The sequence below is a fragment of the Phoenix dactylifera genome, unplaced genomic scaffold, assembly GCF_009389715.1.
Source record: "Phoenix dactylifera cultivar Barhee BC4 unplaced genomic scaffold, palm_55x_up_171113_PBpolish2nd_filt_p 000883F, whole genome shotgun sequence".
Taxonomy (NCBI): Eukaryota; Viridiplantae; Streptophyta; class Magnoliopsida; order Arecales; family Arecaceae; genus Phoenix; species Phoenix dactylifera.
This window is the reverse complement of record NW_024068246.1, coordinates 126,471-150,192: the sequence shown is the minus strand read 5'-3', so window position 1 is coordinate 150,192 and position 23,722 is coordinate 126,471. Positions and strand designations below refer to the sequence as shown.

At 36.6% G+C, this 23,722-nt stretch overlaps 1 protein-coding gene across 1 annotated transcript; it reads left to right on the top strand.

Moving 5' to 3' along the window:
- Nucleotides 1-11,638: 11,638 nt before the first annotated feature.
- LOC120107503 (protein MIZU-KUSSEI 1-like) lies at nt 11,639-12,592 on the top strand. Its single transcript, XM_039120794.1, has one exon. It carries the CDS (start codon nt 11,760-11,762, stop codon nt 12,453-12,455), a length of 696 nt encoding a protein of 231 aa, XP_038976722.1. The 5' UTR covers nt 11,639-11,759; the 3' UTR covers nt 12,456-12,592.
- Nucleotides 12,593-23,722: the final 11,130 nt, after the last annotated feature.

Here is a 23,722-nt window from a genome sequence, read left to right as displayed (position 1 = left end):
TTATTGAATTTTCTTTTAAAATGATGCTCCCGTTCTCGAGCATTCGATTGACATAGAAGATTTTTTTTTTTGCTAAAGTAGACGATTCATATATAGCAGGTACGAATACACTTTGTAGAGTCAAAATATAAAAAGTTCTGATATAGAAGGCTTTCTCCAACACTGCCTTGAGTTTCGCCTAGGAAACATATGCCGCCGTCCCCGCGCACATGGATCCACCTCTAGGAGTCGCGCCTTGTGGCTTCACCACAGAATCCAGAAGATTGACTCGTGACTCGTGAGTCGTGACCCGTGACCAGGCACGAGTGGGCAGCCGGAGTCACGTGCAGGCGTATCTTCTTCAATGTTTGCCCTGCATTCAAGGCATGGCTTCACGTCATGGTTGTCGATAACGAAGTCATGAAGCCATTATAATACTTTCAGCCACCCTAATATTGAAAATTATAATAGTCATTATTTTATATTATCTTTTTATTTTAATTGAATATTTATTATTTGCACTTATATATTTGAAATATAATATTATTATTTTCGAATTTTAAGTTTTTATATAATTTATGATCCAAAAATATATACTTCTACTAATAAAAAAAGGAAAGATAATATCATTATTTTCCATTATTTCCATTATTAATTTGTCTTTGTAGCACCATTATAATAACAGCTATATTAGTGATTATTTTAAAATACGATAAATCATTTACAAATAAGAAATAACATTCGTTATAGGAATAATATACTTCTCTTATAATCAAAGAGATAAAAATAAAAATAAAAACTAAATTAAAAATAAAAGGTTAAATTTGTAGGTTTTGGGAACTTGTGAATAAAACTTGGTGTTTTCCAATGACGCATCTAATGGATACTGCAAGTTCAGTCCATCCCAAATTCCATGCAGATAAGGGTGCATTACATTTATTTTGTATACCTACTGGACTATTCTATTTAGTTTTGTAGGCTCATATTTTGGGGTGTACTCTAGGTCGAGGTTTCAGGATTAGCATCTAGGTCATTGAGGATTTATAATAAGAGTTGATCATTGATTTAGCATTACTCTATAAGAATATTTGTAATTAAAACAACTCCTGAAATGATACTTGTTGGAATAAAGAAATTATTGTTATTTATTAACTGTTATAATAAAAAGTAAGGCAGTAAAATAAACTTATGGCATTACTTGATTATGCATTGTTAAACTTTGAAATTATTAAAATAGCAAAAAAAAAATTGTTTCTTAAAATAGCTCAAAAATCACAGTATACAATATAAGAGAACTTGGAAATTATTATAATAGCTATTATCGATCTCTTCAATGGCATTTAGTAGATACATCTTTTCTAATCTGTACACCTATTTTAGTTGAACTTTGTCCTCTTATATGAAAAGATATAGAAAAGAAATCCACCATTAAGCAATGAGAATATATTGTTTTAATCTTGAATAATAAGAAGAAATAGCCATCTATAGTGCTGCTTCCAAGCTGTACAAGACATGCCAAGGTCCAATTCAAATAATTCAAAGGATGGTAGTTAAATTAGAAAGAATGGTTAGGATGGTAAATAAACAAACTGTTCATACACAACTCATGCTTTGAACAATAATAGGTTCAATTTAGCTATAATTTAGAAACCATGCTTTAGTATCATATGATATGCCTCGAAACCAACCACAGCTGACATGGAGGACCATCCAATCAAACTCTTCTATAAAGCCTTTATCTAATCAACCAAGGCTCGCCACGTGGCCAATCTAGAAGCATGTGAAGAGTCTTTAGAATTTCAAAATCTCTTTTTAGCTAGCAATATCTTGGCCATGATCACAGCTGGTTTTCCAAATTGTGCCTGCAGATGCACGAAGCGTGATGCACATTCAGAATGACCGCATGTAATACTAGGAACATACGTTGGCTTGCCAAAGATCGCCAACTCACGTACCTAAATCCTACAGCGATAGGCGTCGACCTTCGAGATCTCATATACGACCATGTTGTCGCTATGCCGCTCTCAACCTCCGTTATTCCTCGATAGTTTTTCTGACTTAAGCATCGGAGGGTTTTCCCGCTGAATACTCTCCGGCAAGAAGATTTTTTTTTGCTATTTCAGGTTGAACCTAACATTGGAGCGAAAACCAATTACAACCTCAACTTTTCAACACCATCTTGGTCACATCGTCGATCTATATAGCTTGAACAATTGACCGCCGAGCCCTCCAATAACCTCACCAGTTCGGCGCCTCGGTCATACTGATTTGGAGTGGCAACATCATATAAAGTTTGACTCATTAGACAAGCCAAGCTCGAGCACGTGGTTCACAAAAATAAATAAAAACTTAGCTTGATAGAACGTTGATTCAAGCTTGTTCAATTAGAAAATGTATTAGTTAATGGGATCAGCTGCCTGACTCTCCTATATGGAATATGTCTTGTTGAATGGCAACATTTCCATCACATTTAATATTTTTTTAAAAGAAAATGTGCCTTCATCATATATCAAACCAATCCTAAGTAACCCAAATCTTGGCTCAGATTGGCATAATTTATTTGTATGTGGTGAATTTAGTTGCCACTCCTCCCATATGCGAGGCTATGATACCTAAGTTCATGGAAACTGATAAAAGATCTTGAATGGTAAATGCATTAACTGGTTCTTTGGGATGCAGACATTCTGGTCCGTACTTGTGCAATGGTTGCACATAAACTACGCCATGCCAGAGCACCAGGAGCTTACAAAGGGAGTAAGTGAGTGCCTTTGAGTATTTGGATAAAAGTTTATAAGACATTTGGTGAGTATGACTATGGAAGACAGTGCCCATTATATGCTCAAGTGGAAGAGATTAAATTAAGGTGATCAGCTTTCCATGAACAACAAGATATAAAGTGTCCCTTATGGTTGTGGGGTTCTCAAGCTATTGAACTTCCTCGATTTGCCTTTCATCAAGGCACTCAAACTCCATCTTCTTAATACTTAATTAAGATCCACACTGCAAGAATCTCTCTCTCTCTCTCTCTCTCTCTCTCTCTCTCTCTCTCGCAAGTGTCATGTGCCACAATTTTGTATATTAATTGCAAAATGGTAATCATAGAGTGTTAAATGATATGGTGTAGGGATTAGGGGAGCAATGCTAGCTTAAGAAATAAATATATTAAAGGATCCAAATTGATGCACACGAACCTAAGCTTCAATTTTTTTATGGTTTTTCAAATAGGAATCAAGTGGAGTCTTGAATCCTCTATAGCACTAGCGCTAGATATTGGCACAAGATAGATCTGCAAACTAGCTAGTTATCATTAGATTAGGTCTTGGGTTTAACTTCTAGCGGCAACATTTTAATACAAGGAACATGTAGTTGCAAGTTGAGAAAATAGAAGTTCTGATAATTAACATGGATGGAAGCCAACTAAATATTGAAGTACGGGATCTGACTCAAGTTTCTTGTATCAACACCACAGGTGAAACATTAAAAACGTTATATATATATATATATATTCATTGGGTTTCTTAAAGTCTACCATATCTCCCTGCTATAAGAAACATGTTGCTTTGATGGTTTGGCAATTGAATAGCAGGATCTTGACATATAACTGCCAACCAAATCTCAAAATAGTCTTGCATTTTGGAAAAAGTCATTGTGGACTTTCAGTTTTGTTGAATGGAACAAAACTTGCTTCTATCCAACTAACCACCAATTTTATTTGATCATTCCCTCTTAAAACAATGATCATAGTCGTGATGTTTTTGCAATTGAAGAGGATGGGGCATGGCTTGTTCGTCCAAGGAGTTTGTAACATAACAATCAGAAAAGATGAGTAGTGTGATTATAATAATCATTTAACATAGAGGTTTATATTAGTTGAATATGTTTTGTCCTATTGCCAAAAATTGGGTGATGAATGTGTTTATTAAAGAAAGAAAGATTTTTTGCATAAATATTCTTCTAAAAATTTAAATTTGTGTGAATACCTTCTTAAAATTTATTTTTATTTTTGTACCCTCATAAAATACTATTTTTGTACAAATAATCCTAATATAACAGTTCTTCTAGTACCGTTAATAAAAACCTTATTTATGTTAATTAAAAATAAAATATAGTTTGGAAATTACTTTTTTATCCCCCATTGCGATCGCCTTATAAATGTTTCTTTTTGTGCATCGACCCAATAAAGGTATTTTAGTCATTTTATTTTAGTTTGAAACTGTTAATTTTTTAACGTCGTTAGATGGTATGGGCACATATGCAAAAACAAGAATAAAAAAAAAGAGGAGAATAACAAAACAAATATTTTACGAGAGTATACATGCAAATGTTAATTTTGGAAAGGTATTCATGCAAAATTCGATATTTAGGAGGGCGGCTCATATGTCCAAATTCCTTGAATTGTATTCCTCTTAAAAAGAAAAAAAAAGCCCTTGAATTGTAGAGAAGAGGACTAATTGCTAGTTTGGTGGGCTGCAAAGATACCGGAGGGAGCAACTTGGAAATCTTCAAATAACGGGTGGCTCGGATTTTAGGAAATCTGTCTCTAGGGTTTTGACTCAACCCTTGTATCCTTACATGTCATGGGTCGATCAAGTCAACCTGGCTGGGTCTTAAAACATCGATCGAACCAAAAACTTCGAACCAATCGCCGCTCCATCACTGCAGCCCTCCAAAGCCATTTGCCCTAAAGCAGCTAGGGAGCAATCAATTAATTTGAACATCAATTGAAACACATATTCTCATATATGCAAAAAGTTAGCTGCCTACAAGTTTAGACGCATACAAATGTGCTACATTTCCAGGATTTTTACCTTTGAATTAGTTCATCTGTTACTCAGGCCCCAAATTTAATGGGTCTACTCTGGAAGAGGCTTGGACCGTTTAGTCGTTCACTAGGGTATCCATGGGCCAGGAAAAGGCCCATGAACTTGGGCCGAACGTAACGCAGGGCTGAGAGATAGGCTCTTGGTTCAGTGTAGGAAGGGTCCAGTTCCCCTTACATTGGAGGGCCCATGTCTACTTTTCCTTACTGGTAATACAATTGTTAGGTCCAAGTGGTTCCCACTAGGTCTATGATGATGCTAAATCACAACATATATGATAGAATGAGAAAGTTATCACCCTAAGATTTGTAGAGAGATACTTCTGATCAGAACACATCTCCCATACATATAATGTTGTGTTTAAGATTGTTTTTTGCTTGTGAACTTATTCTTCCCAAGCATTGAAGTGAAATTTCTTTCTTAATAAAAACATATTTTTGTATCCATTTTCTTTTCGAATCAATGGGTGAAAACTATGGCAACAAATGTAGATTATTTTATAATTTGATCACCTAATATCCAATAAGAAATTTTCCTCCAAAACTTGTGCTTCCCTTTTGAAAATTTCAATTAAGTGAGATGATTAATGTTGATGGCAACTATGAATCTAAAGGCCAACCCAATTAAGAAAACCTGTATTGGCACTTGATTATTTCATGCATGTCCGCGGGTCTAGGTCAATGTTAAATGTGAAGTCTATCATGATAACACAATCAGTTCACACATCAATAGAAATACAGAACAATTTTATGGATGTACGGGTAGTTTTGCATTTTACCATGGTTTTTTTGTACGCCAAACATGGTAGCATACTTCATCAATTTCTTAAAATTTGACGATCAATGGATAGATATCTCTGTTTATATCTAGCTAGCAAGTGGTAGAAATATGCATTAGTGACAGCCGAAGACTCGAAATGCAACTCAAACCTAGAAAATTAAAAGCCCGTTCGATTACTTAAGAGATGGTCTGGTGGTTAAAGTATGGAACATATGGTCTATTAACGAAGAATTATGAGACCCATGCATTGAGAAGGTCAAGATACAGCTCATGGGTGTCAATTTGCCCAATTATTCACTGGTATTGCACCATGTAGTTCTTAAGCTTGTTTAATTTCCCGCGAAAGAGGTGCCAACAGACACGAAAATGTTTCGCCTTGTACATTTCTTGTAACCATCTCCCATGGTTTTATCTTAAGATCCAAGCACAAAAAGCGTTAGAAAAGATTAAAATGATATTTTTTATTCTGAAATCCATGACATTGCTGAATAATTGGTTATTTCTTACTAGCCATCTCAGTTCTTGTGGTGAATGAAAAGGAAATTTTCAGCGCCCATATATGTGTTGCTTTTGAAACTCTAGGGTGACCTATTGTTAATGCTCCTAGTTAGAGAAATGGTTGAAAATTTTTAGTTTGGAACTTTGATCTAGTTGCTAGTAATGAACATCTTTTTTTTTTTTTTGGTTATTTCCTTTTCTTCTGTTCTCTCTCTTCCTTCCCCTATTTTTCCTCGTGTTTCTCTTGTTTTCCAGTTCTGTACCCATTTTAGTTCTAAAAAAAAGTATGATGGTTTCTCCCAGTGTTTTGCTCTCTTTTTTTCAAAGAAAAAAAAGGAAAAGGAAAACACTACTAATGAATGGACTTGACGAGGCCGGGTTTCGTCGTTCTATCGCATTCAGTGACTGAAGATATATAAACATGGAGCTCATAAAGCTAAGAATCGATAAATGTGTGTAGCTAGCAAATGAACAGTGAGAAAATGACCCGTCTAAAGGTTGAAGCATATAGCTGCAATGTTGGCAACCTTATCCAAACCACAATTTCTCTCATGCCTAATGGAGCACATTGCTATCATGGCTGCCGTTTCCAAACCAGCATGTTTTCTCAATAGGCTCTACCTATTTATAATTACCTATTTTCATAGAAAAAATTATATCCTACACAGTATGCACCACGTGTCCATGCACACTGATAATCACAACTGCTCATTCCTACAGCAGTGCACCAAGATAAGCACTTGATGAATGAGGTGTGTGCATACGATGTAGGGTATGATGTCTCATTTTTATAGACACATGATATGCTACTATGATCCAAGAACATGACATGAAGGCTTCCCCACCCAATGCCATAGGCACCACGAGGAGTTCCCCCATATTAAGTGAATACACCATCAAAACCTTGAAATCCTCAGGAAAGACACCAAATGGAAACCCAAGAAGAAGGATCCAGGATCCGAGCTAGTGTTGCTCATCAGCTTTACAAATTCTTTGGTGAATGAAGAGTTTTTAGTCCTTCAAAAGAAATGATTAATCAGCAACCTTCGTGTCTCGATACCCTGGAGAGCTGATTTGGACGAGGGCCACTGGCCACTGATGTCCCTCCTCCCTTATACCATCTTCTTACTTTTGATTTGTCTGGCTGTACTCATGTGAGAACTTTATGAAATACCATTTTTACCAAATATTAAAAAAAAAAAAACAAGAAATGATTAATCAGCAACCGATTCAAACTGTCACATCTTCAGGAAACATTTCCACGTGAGAACCCCATCGGCACTTGGAACCATCTTGTCATGATCTTGTGAGATCCACATCATGCCACAAAGGTGGCGTGCTGTGGTCCTTCGTGCCCACTCTAAATTAGCTTACTTGCTGCATATATTAGTGAGTTCTTTCCTGGCCAAATTAATCAAGTCAAAGAGCATTAACGAAATCCACTATTTGTGATTAGGTGGGAACTATAACGTCGGAGGATAAAGCAAGAAATGGGATGCCAAGAACCGAAGAATAATGCAAACTATTTCTTTGACAGAAGCTTCGACTTTAGAGCTCGCATAAATCATTACAGCATCAAAGCATAGTCGAGCATTAGTTAAATATTGTAGCTGATGCCATTTGATTCCTAATGCCACCACAACGAATGCTTCCTCCTTGCTCTACCAGTAGCTTTTCCATGAGTGGTGATGGAAATGACAAATATACTCATAATTACCTATATCCACACCATCATGACAACACACACAGTTCCCTTGCGAGCCTCCTCATTCTCTTGTGCTCACACCAACCCTTCCCATTGGGACATGACATGATTGCATCCAATAAACTTGCACGAGGGCGACATTTCTTTTATACCAGAGGGGCACTGAAAAGATGAGGGCCTGCTTTTCTAAAGTGAATGCAGATCGAGATCTCTCTTAGTTTGTTTCTTTCTGAAGTAGTGGGTAAAGAGAAGACCTTTGTTCGATGGAAAGCGCATTTCTTCGGCTCTGGAACCTTTCATGAAAGAGAAGGCTGAGTGGCAGCATAAATTATTGTATATTATTAGTTTATGGGTGGTGCTAAAACTTCTTCCCATTTATTATTGGTGAGCCAAGGCCCAACCTTTGATATGATTATTTATGCTCTCTTCTAGAGTTCTAGTAGTACAATAGAACATTACTAATATCTTGCAGTTATAGCATCAAGTTCGTTTGTAGACGGAGAGAAATTACATCCTGCACTACATATACCACTTGGTCATGCACTAAACAATCACCGAGAGGCATTTCTTTGGATCTCATTCATCATGCATTCATCTCGTCAATTGGCTCACAGGAATATGCCTTGATGATTGATGTAGTGCATGGTCGCATTGATGCATGCAGGGTATAATTTTTGCTAGATGGTTGATATTTGCATTCCTTGAAGCAGTACCATAATAAAACAATTTTCATGAAGATTAATAATTTTCTAACACCACTAATTCATATGATCCATTAAAAACGAGGGGGGGGGGGGCGGGGGGGGGGGGATGAGACCCACAAGTGGCTAATTCATAGATGGCCGTCAGGTGTTAAACTTGACCAGGCTTATGGAATACCATATATGCATACACCAGTCGCCCATCATCTTTATAGGAATAATTTTAAAGAGATATGGAGGGGCGATGATCCATCCCTTTCCACGTGAACTGATGGTTGTCAGGCTCCCATCTCACATGACGTACGTGTTAGCTTAAAGCAACATTCACAGCACACACGAGAGGGAAAGGAGGAAGATTATTCACAGCACCATGCATTCATTCAATGTTGATTCCATGGCATGTAACCATGGGGGCCCAAAAATACATCTGGAAATACCATGAGGCTTATGCCCTAAAAATACATCAGGTTCGTGATGAGAGAGAGAGAGAGAGAGAGAGAGAGGAAATGGACCCCAAGATATATAGCTGTGAATCATGTGTGGACACAAAGAGAGACGAAATTATTTTCTACACAATATGCACCCTATGACCATACATGTTGTATATTATAACCGCTTATTTTTTGCAACGATGCACTGAAAAAAAATGCTTGAAAAGTGGACGGCCGACTGTGATTCCATGCATGTTGTGTATCACAGCTGCTTGTTTTTGTAGCGATGCATCGAGAAAATATTTGATGAGTAGGGCTCACAAAAATAATTGGTTGTGATTAGTTGCATGTACTAGTAACATTGTGCATGCAGCTGGGGAAGAGAGGGAGATAAATTATTTCATTGCACCAAAGGGGAACATGCGCCGGGTCCGACAGGTAAACTAACACAGCTCAATGTGAGGTCGCACCGCGTTACGCTTTATTTGTTTGCAGTCTAAAATATTTGAATCGACAAAAAAATTCAGATATTTTTCCATCTTTAATCCAAAAAATTGTTGAACCAAAACAATTTAACCAAGTTTATGTGCAATAAGTTCTTTAAACATATATACACACACATACTTTTCAGCCTTTCTGTAATTTCCAAAGTACCCCTTCCCCATTCCACCTTTATTGGGTGTCAATAAAACTATTTAGATGAATAAATCTAGAGTAATAAAAATTATTGGCAAATGAAATAGAGCCCTGGATTAACAGCTGGTTCTTGCTTTTGGGGTGGTGCTTGTTACCTAATGATTTTTGTAAGGCAACTTTTTTATCTGGTTTGTGTCAATTCTTTTTTCACTCATAAATGCTAGGTTAAATATAGTTTTGCTTTCTCAAAATAATTAGGAGGAACATAATTTGTGTTAACCGTCCATTTAACTTACCATACCTCATCTTCATGAGACACAAGTCATTCAATTTTATCAAGTTATGATAGTATGGATCAATTGCAAACCATCTACATCTGCAAATATTGGCATGTACTTTTGTAGCATTTAGATCAGTAATGACAAGCCTGTTGAAACTAAGCAAGTTATCCATCCACATGTAAGGGTTAGACAACTAAGACCCACTAGCAATCATCATTTTTATGCACTAATGAATCATTAGGCCTCAATAATAACCTCTAGAAATGATCATTTTCATGCACCATGAATCATTAGGCCACAATAATAACCTCTAGCCTTAATCATTTTCATGCACACAACAAGACTATATGCATGATTTTGTTTTGGTCACTGTAGTCGCTACATGCAACCAAATTTTTTGAAGACATCGGATTAGAAAAATAGATAAGACCAAAAAGTTGGTTAAGATATATAATCAAGAACTTGCAAAAAGTTTCAAGTAGCATGTAATCTACAGACAATTTTTATAGATTTCTCAATAAATGCTAAAGATAAATAAGTAAAAAATAGAAACAATATCATATAACATGAAAATATATTTCTTAACCACTTACAAAGTTTTATTTTTGGCTGAGAAACATTCAGAAAACCTTTTCATGTTTCATCTCATCTTCAACGACCTCATTCCAGCCTCTGCCCACTGGGAACAGAGTTGCCGATAAAGAAGCCTACAAGATCCTGCGGCGTTTTACTTTCTACCGTCTCCTAGTCCCCATAAATTCTTCGTCCTCTCATAGCCAACTTGACCTTTCTTCTCCCTTCCCCACACTCGCCCAAAGCTTCAGCACCGCCAGGCACCGTAGTCTTATCGTTACAGCTAAAATAGCGGCTGTCTTCAAACCAGTCCAGCCTTTACTTGATGAATAAAGTATTATATTCTTTGAGACTAGTCGAAGTTTGATGAAAAAAATAAAAAGAAAGATGAGAATCCTGCTGGTGAACCATATCAATCAGGCTTGCCCCTCCACCATTATCTTTCTGGTCTAAGAGGCATCAAGAGACTCATCTGAAAGAATTTTTCTTCACTAAAATATTTTTTAAAAAACTAATATATCAAAAAAAATAATATATTGCAGAACAGTTTATGTTTAGCTGAGCATCATATTAAATAACCTATTTTTCAAACAAATCTGAGTCCTAGTTTATCTTTACTTTGGTTAACAATGTTCACATTCTAATTGAACAAGCTCAAAGCAAAAATTAATCTACAGTGTTAACTTGCTAGACCCCAAATATTTATATTTGAAGTTGTTAAAGCAATGACATTTATCAGGCCTTAACACAATTTACATTATGTAATATTTCTCAAATGGCTGCAAAATCCCACTTAAATCTAGGCTCATTTTATCATATTAGAAAATTGTTATAACTGGCAAGATGCTCATCCTGCAGCATCTCTCACTAATAGACAATAGAATCCCACCACCCACTCCATTGCTCAGGTTTCTATCATAATTGTTCTCTGCCATGGAATTATATTTCTTGCATCACCATAAATATATATATATATATATATATATATATATATATATATATGGCCACTGGCCATCTCCACCGGTACGCACGCGCCTCCCAGGGCCCGCTGTGGCCGGAATTATTGAGCCCCTGGCCTTCCCTCCATGATTCCAGGGTCCACACGGTTGCCCCACCAAACATCCCTCTGTTTCCCCACTCCCTCCTGTCCTTTCTCTTCTTCTTCTTCTTAGCCCCTTATTCTTTCCTTCCTCCTATTTAAACCCATCCTCCCTCCCCGCCTCACCACCTCCCACTCCATAACCTCTTCTTTTCCAAGCCTCAACCATTATAAACCCATCCATCCCCTTCTCTTCTCTCTTTCCATCGTATCTTTCTCTCCTGTTTGAAGTAATCGAATTAAGCAATCAAATAAGATGAGGATGATAGACTTGGGCAGCTACGGCGGGCCTCTTGGCATCATCGACACGTCGACCGCCGTCGACTGCAGCAAGGATGTGCGCTTCCGCCGCTCCTTTCGCTCCCTCGTCGAGTGCATGGTCCCATGCTGCGGCTTCCAGCCTGCCGCCGCCGCCGACGACGACTCCGACGCCTCTACCACCACCACCTCCACCTCCACCGTCACCGGCACCTTCTTCGGGTACCGCCGCGGCCGTGTCAGCTTCTGCCTCCACGACGACTCCTCCTCCTCCCGCGCCGCCGCGCCGCTCCTCCTCCTCGAATTCGCCGTCCCCACCGCCTACCTTGCCCGGGAGATGCAGCACGGGCTCCTCCGCATCGCGCTCGAATGCGATCGCGATCGCGGTCGCGCCCGGCCAGCCTCGCTGTTCGGCGTGCCGGCCTGGTCCATGTACTGCAACGGCCGGAAGGTGGGGTTCGCCGTCCGGCGGCAGATGAGCGAGGGCGATGCTGCGGTGTTTAAGCTTATGCAGTCGATGTCGGTGGGCGCCGGAGTTCTCCCCGGCGAGTCCAAGTCCGGCGACGGAGACCTCATGTACCTGCGAGCGAGTTTCGAACGGGTCATTGGCTCGGTGGACTCGGAGTCGTTTCATATGATAAACCCGGTGGGGAGCACCGGGCAGCAGTTAAGTATATTTCTCTTAAGAACGTAATTAAGTTTGTGAGCTAATCATGGCTAATGGAAGCGCAAGCCGCGTATTTTGTACTCAGACCAGATGGTTAAGTGGATGGCGGTGTCAACCTTGTACTATATTGGTAATAGAAAATTTTTAGCTTATTTTTTTCTTTTTTCCCCTCTCTTCTATTAATATATCGAAGATTGATGGTAAAAGATGACACATGACAACCATAGCATCTTGAAATGCTGCTCTCCCATGCGATTCAACAGAAGAAAGAGGGAGATAAAAGATGGTGCTGGATTATTTGATATTACAATTTTATTAATGAAATTATATACTGTATGAAAAGATATGTAATATGCAACAAAAATTTTAAGGACTTTTTATATTGTTCTAAAAGAAGAATTTTTTTATGGTTATTAGAGAGCGAAGACTAATGTTTATCATTTGAGATAAGAGAGAATCGAAAGAACTCTTCAATAAGCACTATTATGAGGTTAAATATATTTACAAAGAAGTTAATAAGGCAGAAGATTGTGTGGATGACTGCGATAGAAATTTTATTTTATTTGGTGATTGTTACAAATATATTTATTTTAGGTTGATTTAATAAATTATTTTATAAATAAATAAGAAAGAGAGAGAGAGAGAGAGAGAGAGAGAGAGAGAGAGAGAGGGTGGTGAGGTGGGAATTCGGTGAAATGGCCCGAAGACATGCACACGGGCAGTCGGAGCAATCTAGATGTGGGCCCACCCCTCTCCCTAAAGCATGGACCACTCAAAACGATGAGACATCTGAAGTCTCTTACTGGTAAGAATCTGTCGGTCTCCTGATAACGAAGGATGTTTTTGTGTCTCTTTGACACCGAGCCAAGATCACTCCATTGAGACCAAAGAAAGGAGGAGGGGGAAAAAATGCTCCAACTTTTTATACTTTCTTTTGATCTCTAATAGCTGAAACTTCGGTGTATGTCTCCTGTTTTTTGACGAATATTCATCTTTTAACTCTCCAAATTGATGACAAAGAACTCAATATCGAAACTTGACCCCCCCATTGAAGCTTTCTCATCTAAGAGCAAGTTGTCAGTGAAGAACCTCATTGTGGAGTACCTAATATGATAGCTGTGTCACTTATTTGTATAAAATTTTTGTATCGCTTCAGCATTGATAGTATAAAACAATATAATATTGATGGGAATCTGGCTATTGTTAGAAAGAGGTTCCATGTTCGAGTTTTGCAGCTTATTTCTCCATAGAAATGATGCATATGTTACATGAACTACGTGCAGGGAACCACAGATGAAAATTATTATCCTTGCTTTTCCAATTTCTGCTGTAATTCCATTTGTTCAAGTTTGTTGAACAGCCAAACATAATGGATGCCAGGTTAACCATTATTTTGATCTGGTTCTGTTGCTAGAGTTGGTGGCAAGGGATACTAGTAAAGTGCACTGTGTATGCATGCATGTATGTATGCATATATCTACATGTGTATATATACATGTATAAAGAAGAAAAAGTTTATAGCAAAATTTTATGATGATGAGCAAATAATGTTACACAAGTAGGAGGGTATCGATAAAATTCACCTGCATGGCATACGCACTAGAAGGGCATATTTCATGTTTGGCCTTCTAGATACATAGTTGATATCCTACACAAAATTAAGGAAATACAGATTAGGTAGACCACCAATGTGAAAGTAAAGTAACGAAACATGAAATAGGCTTGATGTCAAATGGCTTAACAGTTATTAGATGGCTTTTAGATTTACCATCTGCTAATGCTAGATCTCATCTCATTCTATAGCATTGTTGGTGAATGATGCATATTTTGCTCTCTTTTCAAAGATAATATATTTACAGAAAAGAAAATTGTGTAATTGAATTAGTGGCGGCTTATATGGCTAACCATATTGAAATTATATTATAGAACTCTACTTTGGATGTTTCTGCTTAGTTTTTAAATATTTTATTTTCTGATTTTTATGGATGTATTTATATTTGAATGGTTTAATTTTTTCAATTTACTAAAGAAAAATATAAAGTAGGCTTCTTGCATGTATGACTACGAAGCATGCAGCCATTGGCAATCCGAAGGTCCCTCACTAATGAGGCATTGGTCCCATAGCTTGGAGGCATGCCTACGGATGAGCATTAACAGAACCATACATATCAACACTGCCAATAAGAGACAATTGAAAAGCAATTTGCACACTAGAGAAAAAGAATGATGAATCAAAAAGTATAATTGATGGATTGGGCACTCATGAACTTGGCCACGCCCTTGAGTTAATTAATTCATTAATTGAAAAGAAACCATTGGATGATGAGAGTGTGATGAAATCTTTTTTGGCGTGTTAGAACTATCAATAGGTAGAGCCTCAAAAACCAAGAGTCATGCGGATCCTAACTTTTATTTTCTTTTATTTTATTTATTCTTTTGGTAAAGAGAGATATCAAGCTTGCAGCTCAGAGACACACTCCGATCTAAACTTTCAAATCATTAGATATGTTGTTCTCAAGAGATTCCAAAGCTCTTTTAGTATTTTAATGAAATGCGACATTAATTATTCGGGGTTGAGTTATTTGTATTCGTCACCCCCCTCATTCATGATCTGAGACATCCCATGGTTATCGTTTTAGCTTTATGAATCCTTGGTTGCCAGGCTTACTGGGGCCACTCATTCGTGTCCTGGAGTAATCCGCATTTGGCCCGCATTTCAAACCCATTTGCCGCATTGCTCTGAGTTTGATTTGCCAACCTCTCAATAAACTAACCTTTAAGTGGAATATTGCCACACTTTCCCCAGAAGCTGGTATCCTCTTTACTGAGATTTCGGTACTGAGATTTCATTAAGATTGCAAATAGGCCGAGCAGCTCACGAACAACTCAAAGTCGACTTGAATCTGAGTAAAAACTGCAGCTGAGTGAATTTTTTCTGATATCCAAATCCATCCCGAATTCTAATAGAACATATTTAGCAAAATCCTATAAGGTTTAGGATAGGTTTGAAATTTATTCCTCAGATACCTGCTACCTTATAAAATTTTACATATATACATACATATATATATATATATATATTGTGAGAGGGAACTTCAAGAACATCTAATCTCTATTTCTACCACTAAGCTATAAAAGTCATTTATATTTAGATTGTTCATCAAATTATTTAAACCATTTTTACCTAATATTATTTCTCCTCTTTTTTTTTTTTTTTTTAATTCTAGGTTGGGTGCTTGATCTGATCTAAACAACCCAATTCATATAAAGATTACTTGGGCAGGTTTGGATACCCGATGGATTTACATTTTCTGATGGAATAGGTTTGGAATTCTTAGGCAAAGATTTAAATAGATTTGGGATGGTTTTGGATAATAGAATTTTAAACTGGTTGAGTATGAGTAGAGCAAATTTTGCGGATACCCTACTCATTGCCATTCCTAAGGTCAAGCTTGAATAGCAAAATACTCGACTCAAAAGCTTGTATATATATATATATATATATATATATATATATATATATATATATATATATATATATATATATATATATATATATATATATATATATATATATATATATATATATATATATATATATATATATATATATATATATATATATATTAATAATAATATAGTTAACTATATTTTTTAATTATGGCTCGATTATAGCTCGGTTGATATTTGAGTCAAGTCGATCTTGAGCATTGCTCTTTTTTTCATCAAGTCGAGTTCGAGCTGGAGGTTCAATCAATCTCGAGTTGAGTTTTAAGCCAAGTATTTTGAATCAAATCGAGCTCAAACATGTAGCCACTTGACTTGACTCAGCTCAATTGCACCCATTGGTTTCATAGCTATAACAGCACCTGGAGCCCATTCAATCAGATTATCCAAACTCTACTGATTTGGACACCATGGGAGATCAAACTGTCATTGTAAACTGCAGCCATACTTTTGGGTGTGATTCACCTGACTATTGGTTTCCAGACCGCCAGGTGATCTATATGGTATACTTATATTACCACATTATGATGCATGGTAAACTGTTAATTAACTTCTAAAGTCATGTGTCCTAATTTTTACAATCAAAAGTCTTTGTAGTACTAATAATCTATCACTAACTTGTACATGTGATGTATCTCAAACCTAGGGGTGGCAATTGGGTCGAATCAAATCCGATATAGGTTGGATCAAAAATCCATCAATCCGAACCCAACCTGTTTACTAAACAGGTCAAAAATTCAGATCTGGATCTAGCCTGTTTATTAAATAGATAACCTAACTCGATCTACATAATCCGTTTATTAAGCAAGAAAGTCAGGTTAAATAGGTTAGTTAAGTGGGTTTTTAATGAATTCAATGGAACTAAGTGGGTTGGACAGACTAAGCAGACTAGGTTAAATCGGACAGAAACGGGTTAAGCAGATTTTAAATAGGTTAATCAAGTCTTAAATGGGTTAAATAGATTTTAAACAGGTTAAATAAATCTGAAATACTTTAAATGGGTTATTAAACGGGTCAAAATAGGTTAAATAGTTTAAAAGTCTAAACATGAACTCGGCCCAACGAAGGGTTGATCTGCTAATGATCTATCTTCATTTATGTCAAATATAAGCTTGCTTAAAGCGGGGCCATCTATAGTCGAATCATTAATTACCACCCATATTCAAACCACAATATTGCACCCAGAAAGGTGCCAAAATAAGATGGATGGTTGAGGAAGCTTGCAAGGCCAAGAGACATCAAATATTGTGCAATCTTGTCTTTTTTTTATAGAAAAGAAACATTATGTTGGTATTTAGGATGCTGAATAATTATTTTTTGTCCATTCTTCGTGGCCTTATCACCTTAAAAGAGGAGGGGGGTACCTAATGACATGTCACATTTAAACAAAGTGTAACCAAGTAATGATAACCTTCTGAATCTATGGTTTTCCAAGCGGATATTCTTATGGAAAGTAATGTTCGCATAGCTCTAAACCAGAAAAGCTAGTCATGAATGACGGCTTTCCTTCCAATTGCCTGCTGGTGAAGATCACGGTGGAGCCCAACCTCATGATCTTGGTTGGGCTTGGGCTGACATCAACCATCCTGAACTTCTAAATGTTGTGCAACCAAAATGCAGCTTTGAAGTTCACCAAGCAAACCAAGAAATTAAACTATCATGCTTAGACATCAACCTGCAGCTTCCCCTATTCTAAGTTTCTGACAATATGATCACCGAATTAGAATCGAGATTAGAGTTGAGATGACACCCACCTAACTCTCTCAGCTGGCTGCCGGCTCTCGATTAAACCCCTTAACCGAAGCAAGAAAAGATTAGAGGGGCATCCTTGTGTCCATTAGGTCTACAAGCTGCGATTATGACTCTAAGCTGAAACAATGCTCGATTCCACCTTATCTTGCTCCTTGCTAAGCCATTGGGTTATGGATAGGCCAAAATTATCACATCATTGCCAAAGAATGAATCCAACCAGAATTGTAGCTTTTGAGGCTCACCATTGAGTATAACTCGGACTTTGGTGAATCAAGTTGATGCAATTGGATTTCAATAAACTTCAACATTCACTTGATATGTTCAAGCCATGGTCTATGTTTAATTGGGTGACTCGATCTTGTCTTGGAATGCAAGACTGTTTTTTCTTCTTCATTTATGTCTTATATCATCTGATGTTGTATTCCATTAATTGACTAATTAGTTTGATAAAGGCATTTTTTGATTGTATTTTATTTGTTACATATTTGATCTGTATAAGACTTACCTCTGGACAACCAAGACAAAATGGCCTAACAAGGCCCTGCCTGCAAGGCCGCCAAGATAAGGACATGATTGCGGCCCAGATCTAACCTGTTTCAGCCCATAATTTAGATAAGAATAGAACTTGGTGCAACAATAGGGTTCTTTATCCTATCAAACAGAAACATGGTCCGCTTTATCTGAAGGGTTTAATGATGTGTTACTGGCCTCATGCAACATTGTCCACTATCAGTTGTGCTCATTATTAATTAGAATGTAATCTACAAATGAACAGTTTAACTTGCAAGCAATTTGCCTATAATTCTATCACTTAGGCCACTGAATGACCATTAAATATGGATCGCATGCAGCAAAAGATTCAAGGGGCTGCCAATGACACTAGATTAAGGCATCACATTAGGTCATCATTCGGTAGATCGCCAAAGCCGGCACCAATAGTATGTGAAAGGTGAAGGGCCAGAAGCTTGTGGTAAACTAATGTTGAGCCCAACTTCCAACTTCAATAGCCTAAACAAATGGTAAACTATGTCAAATGTTTCATCACAGCATCTAGATGATGCAGATTTGAGGCATCAGGTTGGGCTACAATTTAAATTAGATTTGATGCATCATGTCAAGTGTTTGATCATGTCATCTGAAAGTAATCGCTTACATCAAAAAAAAAAAAAACATTATTATGTAACACCTTCATCTTAAGCAGACTTGAATATTGAGTATTGTAACAGGGTCATCTATGCAAACAGCCATCAGATTAAATTATTAAAAAAAGAGAAAGTTTTGTTAGTATTCTTAGTTCAAGTTTCGTTTCTTATTGATGAGTTGTAATATTATGAGTGAGTGATTTGGGTGAGGATATACAATTGGTGCCTTAGTTACATCCAATCGAACCACTTCTTGTTTGTGATAGGATTATCGATGATTTAAGAACATCAAGTGATAATTAGGTCAGTGGAAAGTTACAAGATATAGTTGACAAGGGAGATAAGGACAGAAGGAAAACAAATTGAAAAGTTTAGAAGGAATATGAGAGAACATAAGCATGAGTAATGATATCGACAGACAAATTTTCAATACTTAGTCAAAGTAGTTGCTAAGTGTAACTTAACCAAATCTTCTCCTCTTGTACCTTGTCTTTAAACCTCCAAGGCGAACTACCAAATCCAGAACCACATCATATATCAGTCAACCAGTATACCTAATATAACATTGCATCAGCTTCCTTGGACCATCTTTGTTCAAGCTTCTTTCCATCATGCTAGCTTATCCCATCATTTAGACATTTGTTAATGGAGACAACCTCTAGAAGTACATCTAAAATAAGTGCCATGTGTGGGCATACAGGAGACAAATTGATTGTTGAACTAACAAAGCAACAACCTCAAATCGGTTGGCTCGGTAGGGTCTTCTATAACTAATCATATCCCGCGACAAATGTTACATTATGTAATTCTAATGTAATGCAACCTACTCGTCCATTATTTCGAGATGTTCCGAATAGATAAACCAAGAGATTAAGCTTGTTAACATAAACGGTAGGTTTCTTTACATGATTGTTATGTCCTCAATTTTAGAATGGCAAAGAGTGCCTTTTGATTTTTGTCGTGATCGATCAAAAGGTGCATATCCATTAGCGACCAAATCAATATTTTAGTTTTACATAGGACACATGAGATGGAGTACACTAGTCTCTTGCTTGACTTGTAATAAAAGCATATGCTTTGTCTACAAAATAGGAAGGGATGCTGTGTAAGGTAGCCACTAGGCCACTCCGGTATAACTATCTTAGTTATAATCCTTAGGTTTAGAGGGCTAACTCTCTTCTGGCACTCCTAAACACTCTCGATTCTTAAAAAAATTTGGGCCTATCCTAGTATTTGATGCCACTACCAACACACTTCTATTTTTTATTCAACCAATACACTTCTATTAATAGGTAAGTTTAAACTTTTCAGATCATAAAAGTTTGAAATATTTATACTGCTGGCTTGACGTATGGTTTTCAATAATGATATTATAATTATTATAATTGGCATTATAACGGTTTGCAACCCCCTCCTGTTACATTATTGAGATAATAGTATAAAATAGTAGCAACTATTATTTTTTATTTTTTTTATTATAATAGACCATCACAATATACATAATGACCACTATTTTTATTTATAGTTTCTTTTAAAAAATAATATTTTAAATTTCAATTCTTTTTCTCTCAAAATCCTTCAGGAAATGATCATACAATCCAAAAATATGTATTTTTATGTAAAAAAATAATCATTTTTTATTATTTCTTGCTATGTTCTATTATAACACTATTTTAATAGTCATTATTTCAATGATTATTTTAATATTGAAATTTAAAATATTATTTTTTAAGAATAAGATTGATTTTTCGATCAAAAGAGGTACGATGCGAAATCTTCAATTAGTGACCATTAAATATCTGATCAGTATCCCCTCCAAACAATTTTTATCTGATCACAACAATTCATCAGTTACTCTTTTAAAAGTTATGTTCAATATTGCACTAGCTAAATAACATATCAAAGATTATGCAATCACATGTATTGAATTTTACGGTCACTAATCAGAATCCTATGCTTTAAATTTCAACATGCTTTTTCGCCTTTTTCTTTTTGAAAAGAAATACGTAGGTTTAACCATTCAAACAATCATATGTTCATCCCCTAGTTAATCTTCTAGTAAACTCCCAAGGATATGGCCCCTCAAAGCCAGTTTTCTATGCTTAACCTCTCCTGAAAACCAATTATATGATCATGATCACCCACTTTAGTAGAAAAGGATAAAAGTTGATATAAATTTTGACCAGAAAAGGTAGGCATATCCAAACTTTCATTGCTCATATAAATTTTGACCAGCAAAGGTAGGCATATCCAAGCTTTCATTGCTTTTTCTTTCCTCTGAGTCCACCTTTCCAGGCCACTCCTTTCACAGTTTCACCACAGTAAAACTCAAGCCGTACCATGGGACCGAGGGTTCCTTTGTCGCCACCTTTAGCTTATCCTTCTCCTCCCTAGGCTTCTGCAACCTGGGTTGGGAGAAGGAGAGACATCGTTTTCAATCTTTTCCGAAATAAACTTTAGCAGCATAAAGACCATCCGTTCAATGACTGCCAAGGTAGAACAAGTGCACAACTAAATGCAAAGTTAGGGGTATGAGTACGGAAATTGAGATTCCGACATCGCCACTGGAACCATGTCCTTTTGTTACCCACGTACATGGGAATTCTCCTAATGTACAGACCTTTTTATTAAATGCTTTTTTTATGTCTATGATATTCCGAGTTGGGATGTGATAACTCGTGTTTAGTCCGACATTTAGTTTGTAATGAGCCGTACAGACATGGTTATTAAAGAATTTAAATAATAACTTCTAGGCTGAAGTTCCAAATTATTACAAATAATCTCAAAACAGACCTAGCTCATAGCCTATAAAGACTAAAAAACACTGCAGCACGGGTATATTTGAGCTAATCACGAGCTAATCGTGACGTTTGTAATTGGATTTGGATTTTTAGCCTAGTGACAATGTTATGATTTAAATAGAAGAAGTATGTGATGATCTGTACGAGCAAACCCAGATAATATCCTCCAGCTAGCTATTTTTAGTGAGGTTCTGGATTGTTACATGATACTGCAGATAAGGATGATAATGCTTAATTATTTAATTTATTTCAACCTATTGTAAATCAAACTATATTATTTGATTAATAAAATAATTAAATTCGAACACACACACACACACACGATAAAATAGGCTGAATTTGGGTTGATGGATTTATGATCTATAATATATTAGATCCGATCCATATTTTATCCGGCCCAACCTGACTGCGGCCCCTAACTACATATTCTAATTTTTTTGTCAATTTTTTATGCTTTGGATACCATATATCTTGTATGTCCTCAATGAAGGCCTATATTTTGTCTATTTTTCTGCTGTCACAGCGCCCAGGTTCGCCCTAGTCTCTTGGGTACCCCCACCCCTTGGTCATCTCAAAGTGAATTTTGATGGTAGTAGGTCGGCTGATGGGGTGTCAGGAGGAGTTGGCTTTGTTATCAGAGACCATCTCGGCAGCTTGATAGCAGCTGGTGGACGCCGCGCGCCGGGATTTACCGTAGTTGGTGCGGAGCTACGGGCTGCCTGTGAGGGGATATCCTATGCGAGGCGGGTACTACGTGCTGAGCACATTTGCCTTGAGGGAGATTCCTCTGTGGTGATAGAGTGGATTCGGGGAGTGGACAGATATGGAGATGATCGTCCTCTCATCCGTGAGATTCGGAGATTGGCTCGGAAGGCGAGAGTCTTCCAGACTTCACATGTTTTTCGGGAGGCGAACAGTGCAGCAGACTGGGTCGCCTCTTTTGCCGCTCGGCACTCCGGAGAGGTCATCTGGACTTCGTCAGGAAATATTCCCTCTACGTTGTACTCGTTACTTTATTTTGATATGGCTGGATGTACTCAATTTAGAGCTATATGAATTGCCGTTTTCACCACAAAAAAAAAAAAAAAAAAAAAAAAAAAAAAAAACATCTACCAAACTATCAAAAAAATAATAAAAAATTAAACTCAACTGAGGTGTATAAAATACTAATGAAATGGGTTGTAGAAGAATCCGAAGGCTATAGCTTTCTTGTGAAATAGTCGTAACAAATTTGATTATAACTTCTCTCACAACTAAAGTTTGAGCATCTGAAATAGAAGTAGATCTGTTGGTTTCATAAACTTGTGCATGACCTTCTCTTCGATAAAACTATACAAGAAAATCAGAACAATATTTGTACAAATTGTTGCAATCAAACCCAAAATATAAGCAAATAATTTTATGGGCAACATAAGTTTACAAAGCAATATAACAATAGACATTTAGGATTACTTTCTTTATGTAACATTGTAGCATGTGTTCACTTGATTTTTATAAAAGTTGTAATTTTTCAGGAAACAATTAGGCAAAAACTTTAAAATCCTTCATTAAGTAAATGAAAGACCATAGTAGAACAACCCGGCTTCACAAGAGAAATAAAAATGAAAGGAAAAACAAAAACACAAGGAAGATAGATGGAAGTAATAACAAGGTACAACCAATAACAACCAAATTAAAAGGAGGCTTAACCTGACAACAACCAGTATTGATGAATCTAATTCTTAAGCAAAAAAAGTAGCATTGTTGTTGTGTTTATGTTTTTGTTTCTACATAAATTAGTAAAATACCACATGAATATTGATAGTAAAGATAATTGTTTTTGTTTTTATTTTCGCTCTTTTTTGAAAGCAATAAATCTTTGCTATCAAAAGCTCTAAAATTTTTACAAATACTTTTAAAAATCAAAAATCATGAGGGTTTCACTACATATGTTGTTCAGTATATAGTTCATATCCCTTCTCAATTTTTCGAAAACGAAAGCAGAAAGCAAAAGCGACAGCAAGCATGTCCTTAATATGATCTTGTACATCATTATTTCCATTTCTCTGTCTCACATTTGGTTCACAGTCCACCTAACTGAAACTTATCCTTA